We start from the raw sequence: 23,412 nt of genomic DNA on the forward strand, positions 1-23,412 counted from the left end.
TTATTTCCATCCTTCCATTGCCCTTGCTCGGATTTTCCAGCAAGCATTACAGCCATAAACACTGTCAAAGCTTTTGGTCGACGGTTCTTACAGCTTATCGTCACTTTTCTTTTTCTTTCGTAGCTCGACAGAAATAGTTCAGAAGTGAAAGAAAAAAAAATCCGTCTTTATTGCAGATAAGCGACTAAATTCAGCTTTAATTGTGAAACGACATTATGCATATGGAGAGAGGGACTATTACTGGGGTCAAGCAGTGAGGGAACACCTATAGAGGGAGGATTTAGAAATAAAAACTAGTGGTATGTAAAAGCCAGTATGAACAATGTATGTCACTTCTGTTCAGGTTTATATGTTCTTATAAAGTGTTGGGAAAAAGCACTTAGAAAGTGCTGAACAAAACACCACGTCCAAACTTCTGTGGGGCAAAAGGCTGGGATGACTGTACTCCATGAGCATTTTTTAATAGGAGATTAACTGCAAATTTACAGTATAGAGTAAATACACCCTCTGTAGGATTTTCTCCTTTTCTTTGTCTGAACTGGTGTATTTATGAGATTTTGAGTTCTAGCGCTTTTTATTTTGAAAAATCAAGACCGGAAGGAAAATAGAAGATCTCTCAATGCATTACTTTTTTTTTTTTTTTTTTCCTCTCCTGTAGAGGAAAGTCTTTAACTGGACAGCTAAAGAGTTTACTATTAAATGTTGTCCAAGCACTGCCCTTGCTACCTTAATAATTTTGACTACTGGTAAAATAGAAGACATTTTTTTAGGTAGTCCTCATTTCTCTCATCTTTCCTGCTGGTGTTTTCATGCAAATAAGTACTCTCAAACAGCAAGGAACAGAAAAGAAGTAAGATTGGTTTCTGTCCAATATATTAATAATACAGTAGCCAGAAGAATGCAATATTGCTCTTTGCCAGCTCGGAAATATACCTTTTATGTGGTTTTTGAAAGTGCTGAAATACTTTTGAGAGAATACGAGCAACACTTAAAATGAAACAGCAACATTACACCAATCTGAAATGTCTTACATTAAGAAATTCTTGAATGTTGTGTATATAATGTATTTGAAAGAGCACTTTGGAAATAGTTTGTACATTTATTTCCTAATTTATACATGATTTTTGGTGTTAATATTTCTAATTGTTAATTACAAAATGTTTATTTAATGTGTTGTCCATTTTTATGTATTAATGTGGAAACAAAGTGATGCCAGCATTTTGACTTCTTCCATTAATTGTATCATTTTCTGTTTTGTAATACAGAATGCTTGAGAATTGTTTAGGTTAAATATGATCTGAAAATGAAGTTGGTGGCACTTTTCTTACGACACAGGCTTTTGAATGGAAACAACAGCTAAAGGGATTCTTTTGCGTTGCACCTCACCCCCTCCTTCTCCGGTACCTTTCCTAGAGAACGATACGCGACAGAAGCTCGTCCCAGAGATGATTTGATGTGCAAAGGCCGAGCGCTCCGTGCGGGCGGGGTGGGGGTGCGCGGTCACTCGCTCTCCTCCCGGCGCGGGCAGCGGACGGGCCGCACGCTGGCTGGCGGCGCAGCAGCACCCCCGGCGGGGCCGAGGCAGCCCTGTCGCCCCCCGGCTCGCTCAGCCGGGCCCCCGGGCAGCACCGCCACACGCCTCGGTGGAGCTGCTTCGGTGAAGCTGCCGCGGCCCTCGCCGCGCCCGCTGCGGGCACAGCGGCTTCCAACGCCGTTGGGAGCCGAGCGGGCGGGACGCTCGGCGCGCCCCTGAGGGGAAGGGACCCCAACACCGGGCCTGCCGTCGCCTGCACGCACCGCTCGGCCCCGGGATGTGCAGCACCGGGCCTTCACGGACTAACGTAACCCTTTGTGCGCGGCCCGGTGCCCAGACTCGCCGCTCAGCGCGGCGAGGCGCGGCGGGCGGGTGCCGGTGCGTGAGGGGGCGCCGCGGGCTGAGGGGAGGCAGGAGAGAGACCGCCCGGGGCGGCGGGTCACCCCTTCCCGCGCTTTCTCCACAGCGGCGCAGTGCGCGTGCGCGCGGCGGGGTTGGGGGGGTGGCGCGGGCTGCGGCTGCGCCCCGGTCGGGCTGTCCCGGCGGCGGCCGGCGCCATGTTGCTGCCGTGAGGGGCCGGGTTGCACCGGGGGCTGCCGGAGCCATGGTGCCGCGGTGGTGGGCCGTGCTGGGCGGCAGGCCGCCGCGGAGGCCGCCCCTCCTCGTCCTGAGCCCGGTGCTGCTGCCGGCGGGGCAGCTGAACTTCTCCACAACCTGCGCGAGGTGCTCGAAGAACAGGAGGCTGAGGCAAAAAAGAGTCATTTCGGAAAGGAAGCTGGTAAGTCCTGAAGGAAATCAGCTGTTGGTGTGCGGTGCAGTTCCCTCGCCGGGCGGGCATCGCCCAGGCAAGCGTCAGAAAAGAGGGCTTACCTGCTCCTCGCTGTTGTCTCCTCGCAGCGGTCAAGTATTTGCTTCTGATGCGAGGAAATATTTTCCTAAAACCTGATACACTTCGTGAGTAGCGAGGAAATACATCTGCCGTGTGACACGGTCGGTGTTCAGAGGGGTTGTAGCAGCGGTAAGTGCACCTTTAGCCCCGGCACCTCTTGGGCTGAAAGCACTCGTAGGGCGAGAAAGCAAGAGCCTCACGTAGCTTTAAAGCTAAAATACTGTTTTGTTTCTCTTAGTCTTGCATAGTAGTCATCTGCCAAACAGACAGCATTTTATGTCAGAGGAACTGCAGGGTCCTAGAACTTTTTCATCCAATTCTTCTTCTAATTACGCGTCTATGGAAAGTCTTTGTTTTCTAGTGATCAATAAATCAATTCCTATTTAAAGCAATAGTTTCCTGTCTCGCCGTGTGGTGGTGCCAAATACTTTTCTAAAAGGCTTTTTAAGAAATCGGTGGTCGTAGTATAACTTTAATTATTAAGAGTTGGGGGGGGGGGGGGTGTGAGTTGCTTATCTTGGTATCATAATACTAATAAGACTTTTTCTCCCTCACATGCTGTTTAGACTGTTTAATTAAAATGATTAAAATTAATCTTCATTCTCATTATGAAGTCCCTTAGTAATTGACAGAATTTGAATGTTACCACAATCAAGGCCATCTCTTTTCATTCTGATACATGAACAATTTCACCTGCCTCTATGAAGGTGTCTCTCTAATATTTTCCCTTGGGGGTTTCAGCCCACTTCCTGGAAATAGGTAAACATCATCCAGCCTGTTTTGCTGACAGAAAAGCTGAAACATAGTGCAGCATGGTTTGACAGACGTCAAATACTAAGTTAATGTCACAAATAGAGCCAAGATCTGGAATTCTCTTTACACTATTTTTTTTAAGCCCCTGCGTGACTGGTTGTGACATATATTAGGATTTCCTCTGCTTACTCCATTTAGAATTACTTTCTTTTCTTTGTCTTTAATACTTTTGTGAATTGTTAGATTGAAGTTTGCATTAATTTCATCCCCTGTTATAGAAGGTAGTGAACAGGTATGAGGATAACCCGCCCACACCTGCACTATGCCCTTTTTGAAAATTTCAGTTCAATTCAAAGAAGTAAAAAGTCTATGTGTATTTTTTTTTTTTTAATTTTTGTTCTCATGAGTGGGGACACAGTTACTGAGTGATTTTGGCTTATAGTGTCGTAGCTCTCTTGAGCTACCTGTCAGCATTATATCTATATTGGGAGGAAACTTTTCCTGTTATTAGCTCCCTTAAGGTGAATTTTGTACTTGTGATGTCTGAGCTAGCTGCTGCATCAGGTTATATCAACGTAGCCTCAGGCATGTGCTTTTAAGGGGGCTCATAAAAATACTTGAAAAAGGAGATCTGTTTTTCTTTGTAACTATACTTCATGTGCTGGATTTAGTTGATCTGTGAATGGCAGCAGAGTTCTGATTTTTTTTTTTTGTTTACTGTTGAATGGAACTCATCATGACTAAAAACTGCAAATTACTAACTTTTGCAGAACAATCGACTTCTTGGAAGGTGACTCTAATAAGCTGTACTTAAAGGGTGCAAAATCCATCCTTGTTACAGACACGCTATTTCGTGGATTACCGGAAGGTGCGTGTGGTTGGAGGGCAAGGAGGAGGAGGAGGTCATTCTTTTTATAGTGAACCCAGAAAAATATTTGGAGGTCCTGATGGTGGAAATGGAGGTGATGGCGGTCATGTCATTTTGAAAGGTAAAAACTCACTAAATCCGGGTTTTCTTCATGTTTTCTTATTGCTTAACACCACCACCCCCCCCCCCCCCCCCCGAGAAAAACAGCCCAACAACACGCTGTTTGTATGGTGGGAGCTAGTAAGCCAGTAAATTTAACTGTCAAAAATGTTTCTATGATTATTTCTGTATAAGATGTCTTTGCTTTCTAAGCTTTGTCCTAAGCTGTGGTAACAGGGACATAAATGGCGCTGACAGCCTTAGGAAGGGTTTTGAAAATGAAGGTACTTTGCAGACATTTCAGTCAGGCCAGGACCTGACTGTGTTATGATAAGGCTGGGATCTGATCAGATGTTGAGATGGATGAAGATGTTTCTGCTACCACCCTGCTGCAAAACCTGCTAATCTAATAAATGAATTTTCCAGACTGTTTTGTAACAGTTGATTTTGGAATGACCAGTTAATAAAGTGCGTGGTTAATAAACCTAAGCAGGTAAGTAAAGGCAGTAAAACTTCATGATACTTATGTTAATATTAGTCTTCCCTGATACGTTATTGTTGAGACAGTAAGCAGGGCATGCATTCATGCAACATTCAAAAAGGGAAAGAACAGTCGAGAAGTGGCTCTTCTGTGCCTCTTCTATTAAAACAATGTGTTTAAAGTACATGGATTTTGCTTTACAGCTGACCAGCAAATGAAGTCCCTTTCTTCAGTCCTCCCCTTCTATCAGGGTTTTCATGGAGAGAGAGGAGGAAGCAAAAACTGTTACGGCGCTGATGGTGCATACATGTATGTTAAGGTCAGTAAATGAGGGGTGCATGCTAGTGTGTTAGCTTTGTCCTCACTGCTGACTTTCAAGCTGGATGACCTTATTGTGAGAAAATCTCGTGTGTGTTTTTTCAGGGAGCCTTGTGTTCTGTCTCTGCTCAGACAGAGCTGGTTGGCACACAGGCAGATCGAGCTGCTTTAAATTGTTTATAAGAACTTACAGAGTTCTTTGGAAGGTCCATCTGGCCAGAACAAACGCGGTTCTGATTTGCTTTACTTCTAGGGGTCGTATGCCTAGAGCAATCACAACACAGAGCTGCTTAAATAGGAGCGGACTTTTTTCATACCTTTTTCTTTTCTTCAACATGCCTGTTTTGGTGCACACCTACAGTGTGTTTCTTAGCTCAACTGCTGAGAGCAGGCTCTTTGGATAAAAGGAGAGAAAGAGGGTTATAGAACTGTTAATGTTTTAATGAAGTGTAAATGTCTGACGGTGCTATTTGGGTCCGGCAAGTGAGTCTCATGAAGTACACTTGCTCTTTTTGGATTCCCCAGCTTGAGAATGTGGAGGAATGATTTTCAACAAATCTGAAATCAGCTGGTCCAGGATCTGCTGAAGACAGCTCTGCTGCAGGCCTTGAGCTTCAGTGTAACGCTTGCATCTCTCTTCACTTTAAGGTCCCTGTAGGTACATTGGTTAAGGAGGATGGGAGAGTTGTGGCTGACCTCACTCAACATGGTGAAGAGTATGTTGCAGCTTATGGAGGAGCTGGAGGGAAAGGTAATCGCTTTTTTCTTTCCAATGAAAACCGAGCTCCAACATTATTTACTCCAGGAGAGCCAGGTCAGGAAAGGGTCCTGCATTTGGAACTGAAGACAACAGCTCATGCCGGATTGGTGAGTGTCACTGTGGCTCTTCAGCTTCCTTATTGTTGTAGGATGACACTTGACTGGCTGAAGAAATAATGTTTGATAACGTTTTCGTTAGCCTTTTGGCTTGCTTGTCTAGGGCTGCAGCTCGATACTTTCTTGCTGTTCTTTGGTAGAAGGGTGTCCAGAGTGATTTGCAGAGCTGTCACTCTCTTGCTGCTTGATGTCATCCTACTTCGGCTAAAATCAACCCTATACATAGAAAAGCAATATGCAGGATTCATCAGTGATTAACAGACTCACTGGTGATGTACAGGAGGCTTTATCTGCCAGTTCTGCAGTTGAACAGTACAGTATGGAGAGTTCTAAATTAGTTCCTGTTTTCTTGGTTTAAAAAAAAAAAAAGAAAATTGATAAAGTTCAAATAATCTTCTATTTCATCCCTATATTTCTTTTTTTACAGATATTAACCATTTGACTTAGTTCCAAGCTTAGCATCCTCTGAAATGAAAATACTATTTAGACATGAATGCGAAGTCAATTTAGGGCTTAAGCTGTTTTCATTTTTAATTATGGAAATGTTTTAACACCAGCTGGTAAAGCTGTTAAAGTTATGCTTTGCTGCAGAGAGATCTTGCTGTAGTTCAACAACTGCAGAATAACTCTGGTGTAGCAGAGTTTTGCAAATTTATTTAGAGGCTGAGAAAAGAGTTTTGGCATTGGTGGATCGATACACTTAATTCTCTGACCAGCTGAACACTCTGGTCCACTTCCCAGATTTTCAACACTACTTTGGAAATCTGAGATGAATCTGTTCTGTACTTCCTCTGAGAAGAATTCAGAGTGTCTGTCATCAGCAAATAGGAGAATTTAGGATTTGATCTGCTTTCACCTAGGGGTTATTGACTGTAGCCATTGTATGTCAACTATAGGATATCCCAGAGTAACTTCGTTTCGGGGATAGGTTTGTTTAAATTCCTTGTTTTCTCCCCAGAAGGCCAAATTTCAATTTAGTTCTTTGCTGTTGAGACTATGAAAATCCCAAACTTGTAGGCATTCCGGTTACTTATAGGCTAAACTATGTTAGTGAATCAGGGGCAAAACCAGTTCTGAATTCTTCTGGAAAATAATAAATCAGAGTTAGAGAACACAGATAAAGTGGGAAGTGCAGGGCAAGGTGTGACATTATTTCAGGGTAAAAGAGATATTATGGTATATACCCTTTGGCTCTGATAAAGTAAATACTTAAGATGGCACAAACAATAAAGGGGACCCTTCTACATTTGATTTATATATGTTTATGAGCAAATACACATATAAATAATTTAAACAGGGTTTAGGAGAAACAAAAAAGGGAAACCAGGATGCTTTTCAGAACTAAGCATACAAAATCAATGTTGTTGTTTTCGTGCTGTAAGAACCTTGCCCCACCTGTAAAAGCTTACAGGTTTTTTTTATCAGTGTTAACCTAGAACTGTGGCTTTAATGAGTGTTTTATTCCAGGTGGGCTTTCCCAACGCTGGCAAGTCATCGCTTTTGAGAGCAATCTCCCGTGCAAAGCCAGCAGTGGCCGCCTACCCATTCACAACCCTAAATCCCCATGTTGGCATTGTCCACTATGAAGATTACGAACAAGTGGCAGGTAAGAACTGGAGTACGTTGTGTGTACCTTGATAGCAGCTTCTGTCACCTGGGTTGTTCTTTGACATGCTGCAGAAGTAAGTTTACCAGTTCTGTAGAATTCTTGCTAGTTCTAAAGAACTTCAAGCAAAACAGTACTGAAAGCTCATTTTACTTTCACTTACATGTGCCCTTAATATTGAACTAGCAATCCTTATTCTGCCTCTGCTGGAATAATCTAAATTTAGGGAATTTAAAAGATAATAGCAGCCAGACTTAACATGAGTTGTGCTTTAATGTTGGTGCATTGAGGTGTAATTCTAAAAGTACTTGCACTGGCCAGTAAAAGACTGGGTTTGTTGTTGTTTGGGTTTTTTTTTGTTTGTTTGCTATGTTAGGTTCACTGTGGAATTTCTCTCATTGTAGTTGCTGACATTCCTGGCCTGATTAAAGGTGCTCATCAGAACAGGGGCCTTGGGATGGCCTTCCTAAGGCATATTGAACGCTGCCGCTTTCTCCTGTACGTGGTGGATCTCTCTGTGCCTCAGCCGTGGATTCAGCTGCAGGATTTAAAGTACGAACTGGAACAATACAAAAAAGGGTTGTCTGAGAGGCCTTGTGTTGTCATCGGGAATAAGATTGACCTTGCTCAGGCCAGGATCAACCTGCCCCTCCTTACAGAGCAGACAGATGACCGGGTCATTGCGCTGTCGGCGTTGACGGGAGACAACCTAGAGGAGCTGTTGTTGCATCTGAGAGAACTGTACGATGCTTATGTGAAGACAGAACAATCACAAGGGCAGAGCCCTGTCAAGTGGTAGGCACCAGAACTACTCTGAACTGTACTGGAAAGAGAAGAAAAAAAAACTTTTTTTAAAAAAAATCATGATTTGATTAGATTGCATCTGTGTGGTTTTTGGTTTTTTTATGGGCTGGTCATTTTTGGTTTTGTAAATGCAAGGGGCACAGCCTGTGGATTTGTTCTGCACTGCTGCATTGGAAAGATTCTTATTGTTTGCTCACCTTTGAGGTGTCTCAGGTGTTATACAACAAAATCTGAAAATTGTAATCATGATGGCTGTTGAAATGGAAACCTGGATCTTGGTTGGCATTAGATGGCATTCTCTTCATTCCATAATTAACTATCTGGTAGAAATGACTGAAATTTAGGATCTCCAGGAGATGCTGGCTTGCTTTCTGAATCAGAGTGAAGTGGCTTCTTAATTTTCACTAACCAAAAATTCTAAAATAAAAATAAGGTGGGTCCCGTGTTTATCTGGTTTTATACCATAACCAGTTTCAGTCATCCTGTTTTAAACTTTTTTCCTGTTCTGTTGTTTTTTTTTTTCTCAGTGGAGGCACTGCTGCTCAGTATTTTTAGGGAGGTGGAGCATGAAACAGCTGCAATTAATGATTGAAGTTATTTCCTCGTTAGTATAAATAATTAACTGTCTTTAAATGCTGGCAGCAGCTAAGTACCTGTATAAACTAGGCAGGGAACACTTCTGAGTTCTTCTCTAGTTCCCTTGAGGAATCTCAAGCAATGTTCTGAGAAATCCTAGACTTAAATATTCCAAATAAAAGAAAACCACAGTTCTTTGCCCCCACCTTTTTTTATAACTGTAATTTTGTGGATAGTGTTCTTAAGTTTTGTTCTCTAGGGATTCATAAATCTTCATTTAGAACAGTGGGTGTTTGCCCTCTCCTCGCGCTGAAAGAGCAGCTGCTTCTGTATACTCTGGTTATAGTCTGTGTAAAAGACTATTATCTTGATAGTGAAAAATCAAAATGTATCAAAGCATGTTATTAACCTTTTCCATAAGGGACCCTGACAGACTTGTGGAATGCTGAGACACAAATGCTTAAGTGGTCAAGACAAACAATTGGTTTTGAGCCTTTACTCACGTTTCTTGATTTTTAAAGCAGATTAACTGCCTTCCAAACCAGCAGTCTGGAATTATAGACCTTGCACATACTTGGTCCATCAGTGAAGTACAAAGTAAAGCCTTTAGCGCCATCATAGTGATGCAATGTTTGTAAACTTGGCTTTGTTTTTTCAGGAAATGCAATAGTTAAGACACCAAACCATCCTTAAAACTTATAAAACACACACCTGTCATTTGTCTTTGTTGGCTTACAAACAAGGAGTTCATTATGATTAAACAAGAATTGGCTGTTTTCGACTCTGTCAGCAGTAGTGGGAATTACTCGGTGGGTTTGAAAAATAAAATATAGCCTCTACTTCTTTCTGTAAACTGCAGCAGAGGTGATCGTTCTCTCTGTTTCTGGTACTTTGCACATTTTGTTTGATTTGATCTCTGATACTCCAATGCCTCTGAATGGTGCATCCTTAAAAGACTGGCTTTCCCAGGTTACTGACTACCTTCCCTGACTGCCTGCGGCTGGCAAGGGGCAGTCTTGTTCAAGCTGTACATTAAAACCCAACTCTCACCCTCCTTCTCTATCAGTGTTGGGATCAGCTCTGTGATTATTGCTAGGAATTAGAACTAACTTTGCTTTTCTAAGAAAGAAGGTGCATGCCGTTTTCTTAAGAGCAGTAGGTTTTTATTCTGGAAAAGTGCAAGGTCGACTCAAAAGCCTGAATTATTAAATAAAAATACAGGCAAACCAGGTGATTACCTCTCCTAAATTCACATTCTGAGTATTTCTATCTGTGATCAGGTGTGGGAAGTAACCTGTCTGTTACAAGCAGTGATACGGGAAAATGATCAGGAAAAAATGAGTATTAAATCCTAAAGTCTTTCTCATGTTTTGTTTCATCGCTGGGATTTACCAGACTGAATTGGGTGGAAGTTAATAGTCAGTTCTGTCCTTCAGTTTGGTTTTGTCCAGTGTTTTTAGGCTTCACTGTTGTTTTTCCTTCTGTTGCTACGTGGTTTTCAGCCGCATTTAGTAAAACCAGAAGATCGCCAGAAGAAGCTGGTGGAGCTTCTTTGGGGAACATTTGGTACCACAGATACTTTGCACTCTCTCTGTGTTCTCTATTTGGCAGTCTTTGAGAATGAGGGGGCTGCTTGGAAAGCCTTTGTGCTCAGAGGAGCTTTCACCCTTACTTCCTAGTGCTCATGCAACCTCAGTTCTTAGAGTGGAGAGTATTTTGTGTATTGATGAGCGAGAAGCACAGCAGGTTGCTGGATAGCTTAACAGAATGTCCTATTGATCAAACAATTGCTTTCTTTGTTCTTAACATTTCAGCCACCTCTTCTGAGATGTACCAGGTTCCCAACCACATGCTTATGGGGTTGAAAGAGGCTTCCTAGGAGCACATACTGCCTCATCTGTCGATGAAAAGTGCTAAATAGCTCCAGCTTTGGTGTTTGAACAATGAATTGTAGGAGCTTGAACTTACTGTGGTCAATGCAAGTCAATACCAAATGAAGTAACCTCATGCTAGAGGTCCCGGTGTTACTGCTGAAGGAGAGGCATGGCAGTGCGCTGCTCAGCACGGTTCGTAGCGTGGGTCCCCTTTCTCTGTTGTGCTCCTTCAGTCCCGGCGTGACGATCTCTTGCCTCTTGGTCTCATGATGAGGTACAGAACCGAGGAGTAACCTCGGGTTCTGCTGAAAATACGGTATTTCCAGAAGAAACTCATTTAACATCTGGGAAAAGAGAAGAAAAAGATAATCAGGTTGAGAGAATGATGAGTGTTTCAGAGAAGGACGACGTGTTGTAGGACTTCTTCTCACTTCTTTTTTCTGTTTTGGCCAGGGTTGGGGTGGGAGGGCTTGTTTTGATCTAGGTTTTGGAGGGGTTTTGGTGGCTTTGGCGTGACTTTCCTTAGCTAGCTTTTGCCTTCCTCTGCTAAAACCTTTGATGTTGTTCTTGATTTTCAAGCTGACAAGAGGAAAGAGATGGGGGATTTTCTTTCTCATTCTGACAATAAGCCTTATTTTAATGTGAATTAAAGTCCAGTCTGGTTTATATTTCCTAGAGAAGCTTGAGCCATAATTGTGTTTAGCACTTTACAGTTCTAGTACCCATCTTTTTAATACATTTTTAAAAGAGTATTTTAGCACTAATTGTGTGGCTTTTATATTTATTTGCAATCCTCTCCTGCTTTGTAGCTTCTTGGAAAACGTAGGTGATATCAACTGAACAGAAAAAGAAAATGAGCTGTTACTGTTAAGCATTAAAAAGGACGATGCTTTTTAAACATGCGGGTAGTGAGGACTTGTGCAGTACACGAACTAAAGCATTGAACTGGTGTGTTTAAGTGTGGTACTTCTGTGGTTTTGTGAAGTGCTTTTTTGTATTACATAATATTTTTTTAAGGTGAATCAGGATGTGTTTGCAATGAATTTTGCTGACAGCAATAAAACAGAGACCCTTGCTGAACTTGTACTGAGTGTTTCTGCTCTGCTGCCACCCCTGCTCCCGGAGGTGGGGGAGTCAGCACAGGGCGGGGGACGCGGGACGGGACACCAGATGCTGTGTGACGTCCGCCTGTGCTCACTGGGATAGTAGGTGTGCTTGGAGTGGTGACGTTAGAGCCACGGTCGGTCACCGGTAGCTCGAGTGCAGTGAGAAGTGAAGGGAAGGCTGCCAGCAGTGTCAGGTCTCGCTTGGTTTCTTTTTCCATTGCAAGGCAAGTTTCTTTCGCTGTTGCACGTGTATTTGTTAAGCCTTTTCATAGTGATTTTTATTTGTAAGTAAATTTGTGGTAAGTGAATCGGTACTCTGACTTGAGCGTGTTCAAAAACTTATAACCCGTTGTTTTTAAATATTGATTCAAATTACAGAATTACAGGAAAGGCTGTGAACTGGAGGCGCTACTGCCAGTAGAGCAGGACCTTGCTGTGGTTTGCACACGTTCGTACGAGCTGCTGATGCAGAACACCGGTCTCAACTTCTTCACTGTCTCGTCTTCCACAGGGTATTGCTGACTGGGCTCACTGGCCGACACTTGTCATGCAAGGTTAATGCAGGGACCAGAGGTTAGTAGGTGTGTTGCAGGTGCGCAACTTAATGAGTTATTAATTGAACGGCAGGTGGAACGTAGCTAGGGAGCAGATGGGCTGCTGGAACGCTTAATGTGGTGTTTGAACTGTGAACTCTGCAATGGAAACTGGAAGACAATATATGTTTTGGCCTGATCTTTCTATGAATATCATTGTTGTGTAAAAACGGATTTTTACTAGTGGCAAGATTACCTTTACTTTGGGAACTCTTATTTTTGGGGGCACCATAGCCTGTGACCTGGAGATTGTTGACCTGCGTACAAGTTACGAGGGATGGCGCTTTTTGGGAGAGGGCGTACATTGTGCGGTGTGTGTAGAGAGAAGAGGTAAGTTCGGAGCTCAGCATCTCTTCAACAGGTCCACAGCCCTGTCGTTCCTGTGACAGTTGGATTTTAGTTTTGGCCTGCTTTTAATAACAAAAGTTTATCACTGTTGTGAAAATGGCTTTGATATAAATGAAAACTTCCTGCTGCTATTGCTTAACTTCACCCCAATAGTGATGTGTGCCTGGCCTTTAAAGAACAGCTTTGTTGTCTTCTGTTTCTTCTCCGTGCTGCAGGTTCCAGTGCTGTTCCCCTTTAACAACTTGCTCTGTCTTGTTAAATAGGGGTTAATTTGCCTGCACTGCAGAGTCAGGAAAGGCAGAAGTGACTAATATTCAGAGGGGAGGTTATATCTGTGTGCTGCCAATAATGATAAGGGATTGGTTTGCAGCTCTTGATAATAGAACAAAGCTACCTTCAGGCTGCGCTCTCGATTTTTCTCTGTGCAGTTCTGAAATCTGTGATGTGGTATGGGCCCATTTTTCTGAGCCGTGAAACGTAGCTGGTAGGACAAAGGCGCAGAGATTTTTATCAACCTCCTTTTAATATTGAGATTGTGTTTGGCCTTCATTTTCCCACGGAGAGTAATTTTTCATCTCCTCTTTCCTGATTGAAATAGAATGGTCTGAGGAGGCCATAACAGCGTCTCATTTCTTACCCATAAGGTGTTTTAGCTTTTTCTCTGCCCTTGTTTATATGAAGGACAGCTTTGACTCCAGGGAGTGTGTATTCCTTGGTTGGGCTCTGTCCTTTGCTTGTTGCTATTCTGTTATGTCACCAAGGTGGACGTATTGGTGTGTTACATATGTATTTCCTGAATGATGAGTGAAGCCGTACTACCAAACCATGTAATTATGATTTAATAACTAGCTCCTGCCCACATGCTTGGTTTCAGTAAGGGCAATGGCTATGGCTGGTTACTTTGCTACAATCCATTTTATTGTGGTAACATTCCATTAATTTTAATTTGAGACACTCTGGCATAATGGAGTGGTGACCCAGGCCCAGGTTGGTTTCTTGTTTATTTTAACCTGAATGTAGCGTTGCAGCACACTCAAATGCTGTTATTTTCTACCGTGATTATTGGGTAGAATAAGCCACAAAACATGAAGAGTCGTGTGCTTGTTCACATATGCTGAAAATGTTTCAGACAGATTAAATCATCTTTTAAAATGCACTTAAATCCAGACTTACTAGCACTGACTGAAAAGCAGGACCAGAAACATAACTGTGGAACAAATTATCTTTTATTCGGCTCCTCAGTGGGTGCCTTTTTGTAACTGGGGAGATCGATACTCAGTTAATGCGCAGGTGAGAGTCAATATTTTAGAAAATATCTATGCCTTGGGATCAGTTTTAGCATATGGAAAAGCTTGGTCATAGGTTTAGAGATTTCTCATTTGAATCTTGACATTTGGTTCCTCGGTGCTTCATTACCAGTGAGATTGGAATGTCGCCGTTTTCCAAAGACATGTGAATATCCCCGCCCAGCGCATCCTTTGTCCACACGCTAATCAGCCGTTGACAGAAGTTAGCTATTCACTCTCTAAATCTAGATAGATTAATCTTCCACTAAAAGTGGAAAATGCTTGTGAAGAAAAATATTTGTATGAGGCAGTGTAATTGCTAAAACAGTGGTTGTCAAGAAGACATCTGTGATACTATGGATGAAGTATCCGTATTTTGATTATCTTATTCATGAAATCATACTGGTTTGTGGCTATTCATTTCCTGTTGTTGTCCTCTGTTTCAAATCAGGAAGATGAGTTTGGGCAGCTTTGTCCAGACAGGACACACATTTATCACATTTAAAAAATAACCTGGTAAAAGGTCACTGTATTAAATCAGCATATTTTTTTTGCTGCATTACTTTAGAAAATGTTCATTTCCTTCACTTCTCCACCCCCACACCAGACATGTAATGGAAGTTTTAAACAGTAGCTCAAATTGGCAATTACTGGGACGGTGAGCTCTGTCTAGAAAAACCAAACCTGGTGACATTCAGCGAGTTCAGTGCCAGAAGTTGTGGGTTCGAAGCTCGCCCACCGGCGTGGTGGGTTAAGTCCCATGCTGGCTGCGCAAGGGCCTTATGGCCCCTGGAACTATACGTGTAAAACATGTACTTTATTTGCTGAGCTAACTCACTTCGGTTTCTGTATCAACTGACATTTTCTAGCTTCATTAATGTAATTTATTAGAAAATTGCTTTGAGGGATGAAAATTTCAGATATGTCACATCATATTTTTTTTTTAATATTACAGTGCTTTCTGTTTGAGAGTGGTTCAGCTTCTACCAGTGGAAGATGGTTAAATCACAGGAGGCTGAGGTCCAAATCTAGCCAGGCTGGCTCCCACTGAATTTTAGAATTTTCTAATGTAAATATCTGTCTGGATTTGGACCCCAGTGACTTGCACAGTGACATAGAAATCCTGTGGCAAGGCAGAAGACCTGGAATTTGGAAAAAAAAATCAGTGTAGTGCTAGTCCTGTAACACTACCTTTTTTTTTTTTTTCAAGGTGCCTTGTACCAGCGTGACTTACAGGTGACCCTGTGTGTCCCGTTCGCTTCTGTAGCTTCACTGACCTGTGTGCAGAGCCCCAGAAGGACGCGACTCGCCGGAGAGATGCCCAGTTCAGCCGCTGCTTCACGCCTGCCCACCGCAAAATCCTCCCGTGTCAGTTTTACCCTCTTCGTGGTACTGCAGTCCCTTTGGCATTTAGGAGCTTTCTGTGAGCCAACACCGTTATCTCCTTATTTGGGTGGGTTTTTTTTTTTTTAAGGCATTCAGGATTTTTTTCACAGTAAATAAAACTTGATTTGTAGATGGGTGACAAATTGCCATGTGAATCCCGTAGTTTATTAACTGGTGCTACTAATTAATGTAAAGTATCACTAATTAAATGTTCTAAAGATAATGATTTTTTTTTTAATGCTTATTAAATGTATTGAAGTGCCTTATGAAGCTGATGAACACAGAACAGTTGTAGAATTGTATGTGAAGACTAAATTAAGTTAGTGCTGCAGAAGTTAATTTCCTAATGTATTTAGTCTGGAACAAAACCCGTAATACATTTAACTAACCAAGTCACTTGAGGAATGAGTGTGCAGTTGGAAATTTGCTTTTAGTGAATATTGAAGCTAAAAATAGCTATATTCCCACTCTCATGCTAGTAAAGCCTGAGTGCTTATCTGTTAATGGAGAAAATAATTGCAGAGGGTCACAAATGTAATTGAATAAAGAAAGAAGTTCAGATTTTCTCAGAAAATATTTTATCCACGTTCTTGTCTTTGACGGTGAACATGTCTGTTTTTCTGAGGCAGTTTGGTGGATCCTGTCAGCACAGAAACAGCTCTTCAGAGATTGCGTTTGGGCGAGCTGAAGTTTGTGTTTTGTGTTACTTTGGTGCGGAGGAGGCAGTTCTGTGTATTACCTGCTGACTTGATCACTTGTTATGCCACAGTTGTGAGTCGTTAATACTGATTAGAAATGTTTCTATTTACACGTTGTGATCGAAAAGCACTTCAGTAAAGTGGTGCATAGTGATGGCACCCAGTGATTTAATTGCTGAGGTGAAAACATACTACGATGAGTTAATCCTAATGACCCGAAATCGTTGATTTCCCAGTTCTTAGTCTTCTGTTCAGTACTTCAGCTGGGGCAACCTCTCAAGAGGAAGGAAGGAAGGTTGTGTTTCTGTTTTTTTCACTGGGAATTAGTATAAACCCCTTGTTCTCAGAAACCATTTTTGAGATGGTCACTGTGTAGCGGAGGTCGGGAGCACGTGGGACTTCTGAGGGGGAATTTCTAAGGGATTTCAGCTCTGTCTTTCTGACATGATTGAACTGTTCTGCATACTTCAGTCTGCGTGAGCTCTTCCAGTGAGGACTTCAGAAAGGATATGTTGGGCACTTTGGTCCTCTGCTGAGGTTTTACTTTACCGCGTTGCTGTATACTTGCACTGACAGTCATCCGTGCATGTCTGACTTCAGTGTCTCCCTCACGCTAGGATTAGCTCTATGTCAGCGTTCTTCTTCTATATAGTTCTGTAAAGTACTTTGAGACCTTCACTTCAATTAAAAGTATTAATGGCAGCAACAAAGGATCTTCTTACCTGTTACATTCATGAAAGCTCTTGAATAACAGCTTAATTCCTAGTTCTCAAGGCATTTAACAGGCTTCATGCAAGTATATATATTATTTTATCCCTGTGTATTTTGAATGCAAGTTGAATCAGAGATAGTAAACAGTGCTTTAGCTGTAATGGTCTATTAAATTTGTGCTTCTTAGAGTGTAAATTATTTTCATAATGGAGGGTAATTGCTCTGCTTTGTCAATCCGTCATCAATTCATAAGCGCTGCAGGGTGTACGTGCAACCTCGTGTTCAAGGAATTATATATGTAACTCCCATTACTGTTTGTTGATCGATAAACAGCTTCTAATGACTAAAGCTGTGTGTCAGCCGTTACTTAACGGCTAAAAAATTTACCAGACCTGTCATTGCCCTTCTGGCGGAGAGCTTGTTGTTTGTGAATGCTCAGAGGTGTCTTGAAGGAGATTAACTGCTTTGCAATCAGTTTTCCTTCGGTGTTAATTGTGGTGCTAAATCCTAGGATATTGTGTTAAAAATCATTCAAAAGTCAGCATTGCATCACAGATGCGCTTTTTTTTTTTTTTGGGGTGCTTAAAAGAACAGACGCCTGAGTTGTGGGCACAGTTGGCCTGTTTTTGTCGTGAATTGTGCGTTTACATGCACAGGAGGGATACTTGTGTTCATACACACATGCACCACAACCACCGACCCCCATACCCTTTCCTTGCCATATATAATCATTGTATGCTATGGCAGGAATTATTGGCAGGTATTTGATGTATAAGAAAAGCCTTTATACACACAAAAATTCCTGCTTGCTGCACCCGAGTCATCTAAAGAATTGTTTCTGGTTGTAGAATTTTACAAATGGAAAAATAATAGTCTTGTTCTTCCCCAACAAACGTGCATGCGTAGCTTTACCTCTAACTTTTGGTAATTGGATTCAGTATTAGTTCCCTTTCGTACCCAGACTGTGCAAGCAGCTTGTAAAATATGGAGTAAAGATGTGGAGCTTGTAAATTCCTAGTAATAAGTAAGGGTGATGCATCCTGGACTATGGCAATAAAAATGGTGCTGATTTAATGAGTCGTCAGCATTGCTGAGCTCACAAGAGGTTTAGGGACAGACCTGGTTTTTCTTGCCTTTGAGGTGTGTTCGAGTCTTCCTCTCCCAGGTAGCAGTGGGTTTGTGGACGTGAATGCCAATGACAGTTTTATGTCTCAAGGAAATGATGGTACCAGGTTACAGATGATACCTTTCACCCTGCAGAATTCCTAGTTGCTTTTCTAAACCCTGTAATTCCTTAATCCTGCAAATACAACTACCTTGGCAGCAAAGTATCTTGTGCAGTGGTAAGGAGGATATGTAAGTCAAGGTTAAGGGAACACAGAAGTGTTGCGAGTTCCCTACTACCCAGCAGGACATCTGTGAAATCTTGCATGCCAAGCTTGCTTGGAGGTGTCAGAAATCAAGAGAGCTTTTCCCTTTTGTGGCACTCATCCAGGGCAGCTAGCAAAGTGGTTTTATCCTTGTCTGCAATTCCCACACCAGAAGTAAAGATGATGATAACCCTCATTGTGTCCCATCTATTTGCAAGATGAGTTCTGTGGAGTGGAGAAGGTCTCTCTTAAGACCAGGTCTATACAGCCAAGTCGTGCTGGTGTCACTGCGTGAGAGCTGGGGTTATGAAAAATTAATCCTTCCTCACAGAAATCATGTTGTTAAACGCCTTTCTAGCAAGGATACTAGCCTACTGTCTTTCCGTCCTAGTTCTGCTGTGAAAATGATTGTTCATTTACAAACATGGAAGGAAAACCATGGACATTCTTTCAATCAAAATATAATCACATCTTCCTGATTTCAAAGCCCATCCCTCTTGGCAAATCTCATTAATTATCCCAGACAGGTGTTTTTCAACAAAAGCTCCTTCTTGTGTTCTCTCTTCTTCTCTAGCCTCCTACTTGAGCTAATGAAGCGTCAGTGATGGCTCTGGAACAATGGAGCAATTTGTGTAACTGCAGGTTGGAGAGAACAAACAAGGAGCGGTAATGGAGGAAGGGCGCTGAGGAGAGGCTGTGGGAGCAAAGTTCCCCTCTCTGTGTAAAGAGATCTCTCATTATTGGTGATTAGGGAGGAAGCATTACAGAGCCAAAAAAGAAATAGCTGTGCTGAAAAATGGTCTTTGATAGGTTATTGATATGCAGATGCTGCTCTACGAAAGGGCAACAGACCTTGAGGTGGTGGCCTCTGCGTCCTGGAGTTAATGGAGTGTAGGTTGGTGTGAAGGGAAGGGCACTGGTGTTACCCCCACACAGGTCTCATGGGAAGTCACTTCCCCACTTCTTTAAAAAGCTCCGGATTTACAGCTCAATGCACGTTGTTTACTAACACTCTGGGTGTAAATTGGAGACTTCTCAGCTGGGTGTCTTTTCTGTGTGGAAGCCTATGTGCTTCCACAAATAGTTGATGCATATTCATCCTTACAGCAGGTTTTCTTTCACGGTTTTTGAAAACGGGTCCTGCCTGCTCGGTTTGTGCCTAGACAACAGGAATGGGCAGGGATTTTTTTTTTTTCGTTATCAGGTGTGGTAGCAAAAAGCATACATAGGTGTTTTGCTAGCCTCGTTGACAAGAAGCCCTGCCTTGTCTAACAGTAATGCGTTTTCACAGTTTGTATTTGATTGTGCCTAGAAGCTCACTAGTCCCCGCCTCTTCCAAATGCATGTTTCTGTTCTGAATGCTAAAAAGCAGCAGAATTCAAATACTCTTTCAAGCATATTTGAATTAGTCATCAGCTACTGTGAAACTTCAAACCGGCTCGTAACATTTTCAGTATGAAAACCAGGCTCAGGTGTGACCTCAAGTCCAGCTATTTTTCTTTTTTATCTGGCAAGGCAAGAGCCTTGTTTCAGGAAGGAATGCAAGTATCTTCCCTGCAAAATCCACCAATGAATAAAATTACTTTCAGCCAAGTTTAGATAATTCTGCCCATATGGAGGTCAGAGACCATAAAAATACTGTGCAAAAGGCTCATGGTGAAATGCGTCCATTTCTTCACTCGTTGGGAAAGGACTTTAAGACCAAAAGCACGTTCTGAAAGCTCAGAGAAAAATACCATTAGGACTTTAAATTGTATAGAAATCTACTGGTGTCACTAGTGGGACTCTTTTAAGATGTGGTGCTTGTACAGATGGCATGTGCACTTCAGTGCAGGTACATCGTGGTCTTAGGGATCACTGAAAGCAAAACCAGTCTCCGCCAGCTCCTTGTGGGTATTACGAATTTTGAGCCTCTTAAAACTGTCTGTTTTGCTTACAGCTTTAGCTCTTTGGCTGTGTGAACACATGAAAGGAAGGAATTCCTAGCCCACGAGCTTGCACAGTCACCTTGAAATTTAAAGCTGGTCTTATCACTTTTGAACACAGTTACTACCGATGGATGTAGGGGCAAACCTGCTGTTTGCCTTCAGTACAGAAATACTTAAACATAAACAAAGAATTTGAGATCGGGGGCTCAGACTATCCGGAAAAAAAGGTCAGGATTTAAACAGTTGCAACTCCCTTTTTAAATGGCTGATCGTTCAGCTCATCATGTGCAGGAAAAGCAGTTCTGGAGCTGGGAGTGTTGATGTGGTTTGGTTTGGGTTTTGTTGTTTTGTTTTAAAATTTGATTCAATCAATTCAAGCTCTAAGAAAAGGAACTTTATAGAAACGGGGGGGGGGGAAACCCTGCTAAAATAAACCCTGTTGCTTAGCTCTGGTCTTCTTGCATAATAGTGTTTTGACATTTTTGACATGTATTGGTACGCGGAGGAAATAAGACAAACCAACCCACCCCCCACTGTCACCTCCGTGTTTTATTCTACTAGACAGCCCAGTTACCAGTCCCTGCTCAGGCGAATGTCTCGTACAGGAGAGACTGATAAATTCTTTGTTCATTTGTTTAGGCAGAAGTAACAAAGCTGTGGTATGGAAGGTATTCTCAGGTCTAGTTTGTCAGAGAGTCAGCTGTTAACCGCAGAAAGCTGTGCGAGTTTGCTTAGCTGAACTATCTATTCTGTTAAGTTTCCTCTCTTAGAAGTGATGTCTGTGCTAATAGGATTCCTGGGCTTTCAGTTATGTTTTGGGATATTTCTGTGAAAACACACCCCCCACACCCCCCAAAAAAAGGGAGAGTGGAAGGAACGCAGCACGTTGCGTTATGCTGTAATCGTAGTCAGGTTTGGTTTGACTTTTCAGTGGTTACCTGTAGCATCACGCTCATTTTGGGGGCAGTAGATGCCGTGCAGTCAACATTTGTGGACAAGCCTGCTGAGGACTGAGCAGAGATCAGGATACCCGAGGGATGTGTACTCTACAGGTACAAGAAACAGACTTTTGTGTCACGGAGGGGCAGAAGTGGTACAGGAGCAAGTGTGGGCATGACTTCAGAAGCTGATAAAATCTCCCCGGAGAAAGCTGGCTCCGAATGATCACATGAAACGGGGCCGATTTCCCTTTTGCAACCAAGTTAGTGTCATTTTAGCAGTTACTTGGCCTCTGCTGTATTTCAAAGACCTTCCAGTCACCCAGTGAAGGTCATGCAGGATAGTCTTCAAAGAGTAAAACAAACCCTTTTGCTGGTGGATGAGAACATGAAGTAGGTAACCACTATTTAATCCCAGGTTAAAAATAAAAAGACACAACAACTTCCCCACCCTTTTCTTAGGGTGTAACACAGCCGGTAGCTTCCCTCTTTATCAGCCCGAACGATCCAGCAGTCCCACCTCTCTTTACAAACGAATGAAGAGAACCGCAGCTGGAAACTGGTACCTTGTTCACATTATGGCTTTGTCATTTTTAGGCAGGCCAGTGGATTTCGTAAGTCACAGGAAGAGTTAGTGTTAACATCACCTTTTCAGATGGAAGTTGTGTGTAGCATGCTCTGGAAATGAACCAAAGTTGGAAAGAATTGAGTGACGTGCGCTCCACACACCCTTGGTGTGCTGTCAGGTCAGGGATCTTCTAATCAGAGGTAAGAGAAACTCGGCTGTTTCAGGAGCTATTTTTTCTGTGAAATGTATAGACTTTAACTGTCTCCTCAAGCAAATCCATGGATGTTTTGCTTTCGGTTGGATTTTATAATTTCCAGCAACACCTTATTTACCGTAAAATATTTGGCAAGCTTCATATAAAAATACTTTATTGGGGTTTTCAGAAGGTAGCAGACACAAGGAAAGGTACAAGCAGGCTCAACAGTACATACTGTCAATTCTTAGCACACTTACTTCAAAGGATATATATTAACCCATATATAATGGTCTGACTGAGCATGGCACAACACTGAAATATCATATACACAAAACAAGACGTCATTTAAAACGTGACTTCAGATGACAATACTGATCGACTCGACAAATACCACTGGAATAGGTTTGGACAGCATTTTCTGTTAGTCCTAGCAGCAGCCAAAAAGCAGTTTGCTTACAACAGCGAAGTGAAACTGCCAGTCACAACATCATAACATCATACTAATTTACAGTATTTGGGTTTCTATTTGTAAATGTAGTTTCAGGCTTATGATCTTGAGCTTCCCCGTACAATACTGTTAGATATGAGCGTTTGCCATGGCAACTAATTATGCATTTGTGTAACTACATCACAGTGCCAACAGAGACGGGCAGTTGTAGTCTTTTGCTTTATGGTCATACTGCCTCTGTTCCCAAAGAGGTACAGAATAAACAGGCAAGTGTGATAAAGCACGAGATGGGAAGCAGAGATAAAATGCCCAAGATTTTATGTTAAGACTGAGGTTAGAGCCCTGGTCTCCTGAATCTGGTGCTCTATCTGTGGGATTAGTTAAAAACAAAAACCAAACCAAAACCAAACCAAAACGAAAACAAACAAACAAAAAAACCACAAACAAAAAAACCCCCAAAACCTGATGTTTATGTTGCCTGGATCAGCTCCAGGTCTCCATTCAAATGACGTATTTTGAAAGGAAGCATGCGAGAGTTCTGGAACTTGCTAAAATTAAGAGGTCTGAAACTAACTTAAAAAAAGGAACACGAGATTAACTTCCCTCAGCGCTCGTCATTCTCTAACACGTTGCCAAAAGAGTATTTTTAAGATCCTGCAGAAGAGCTTTTCAAATGTCTTTGGGTCATCATGAGGAAGACTGTGGAGAAGCTGATACCCTGCTGGCCCCTCTCGCGGAGGCAGAGCGGCCCTTTTCTTCGGGTCTGCCAGGGCTCCCCCAGGGCCAGGGACTGGGATTGCTCCTGCTGCACAGCGCGGGGCAGAGGGGAGCGCTGGTCGGTGTGTGGCTGGACGCGAAGGAAATCGGATCAGTTTTGAAGCCGGGATCAGGGAAGGCCAACAGGGTCCTTCAGGATGCTCAGAGCCTCCGAGTCTGGCTGTAAACTCCTTCGGGGAGAGATTTGTCCCTTCTTGGGGAGTGGAAGGGGCATCTATTGCACCACATGCACCAGGGACCTAGATTATCACTGTAGCAATGATGATAAACGAGGTGTTTTCCTTCTGAGGTTCGTTCTTTTCTGTCTGTATCATCACATATGGGTCATATCTCAAGTGTAAGGGAAAACCGCTCCCATTTACAGGAAAAATCAGGTCTGCA

The 23,412-nt window shown here is 42.5% G+C and overlaps 1 protein-coding gene across 1 annotated transcript; it reads left to right on the forward strand.

The window, feature by feature from the left end:
• Positions 1-2,138: 2,138 nt before the first annotated feature.
• MTG2 (mitochondrial ribosome associated GTPase 2) lies at positions 2,139-11,758 on the forward strand. The gene is made up of 6 exons (XM_009949980.2): positions 2,139-2,312; positions 4,018-4,165; positions 4,828-4,943; positions 5,591-5,809; positions 7,286-7,424; positions 7,829-11,758. Exons 1-6 carry the CDS (start codon positions 2,139-2,141, stop codon positions 8,221-8,223), a joined length of 1,191 nt encoding a protein of 396 aa, XP_009948282.2. The 3' UTR covers positions 8,224-11,758.
• Positions 11,759-23,412: the final 11,654 nt, after the last annotated feature.

Source organism: Leptosomus discolor, chromosome 17 (assembly GCF_034619465.1).
Source record: "Leptosomus discolor isolate bLepDis1 chromosome 17, bLepDis1.hap2, whole genome shotgun sequence".
Classification (NCBI taxonomy): Eukaryota; Metazoa; Chordata; class Aves; order Leptosomiformes; family Leptosomidae; genus Leptosomus; species Leptosomus discolor.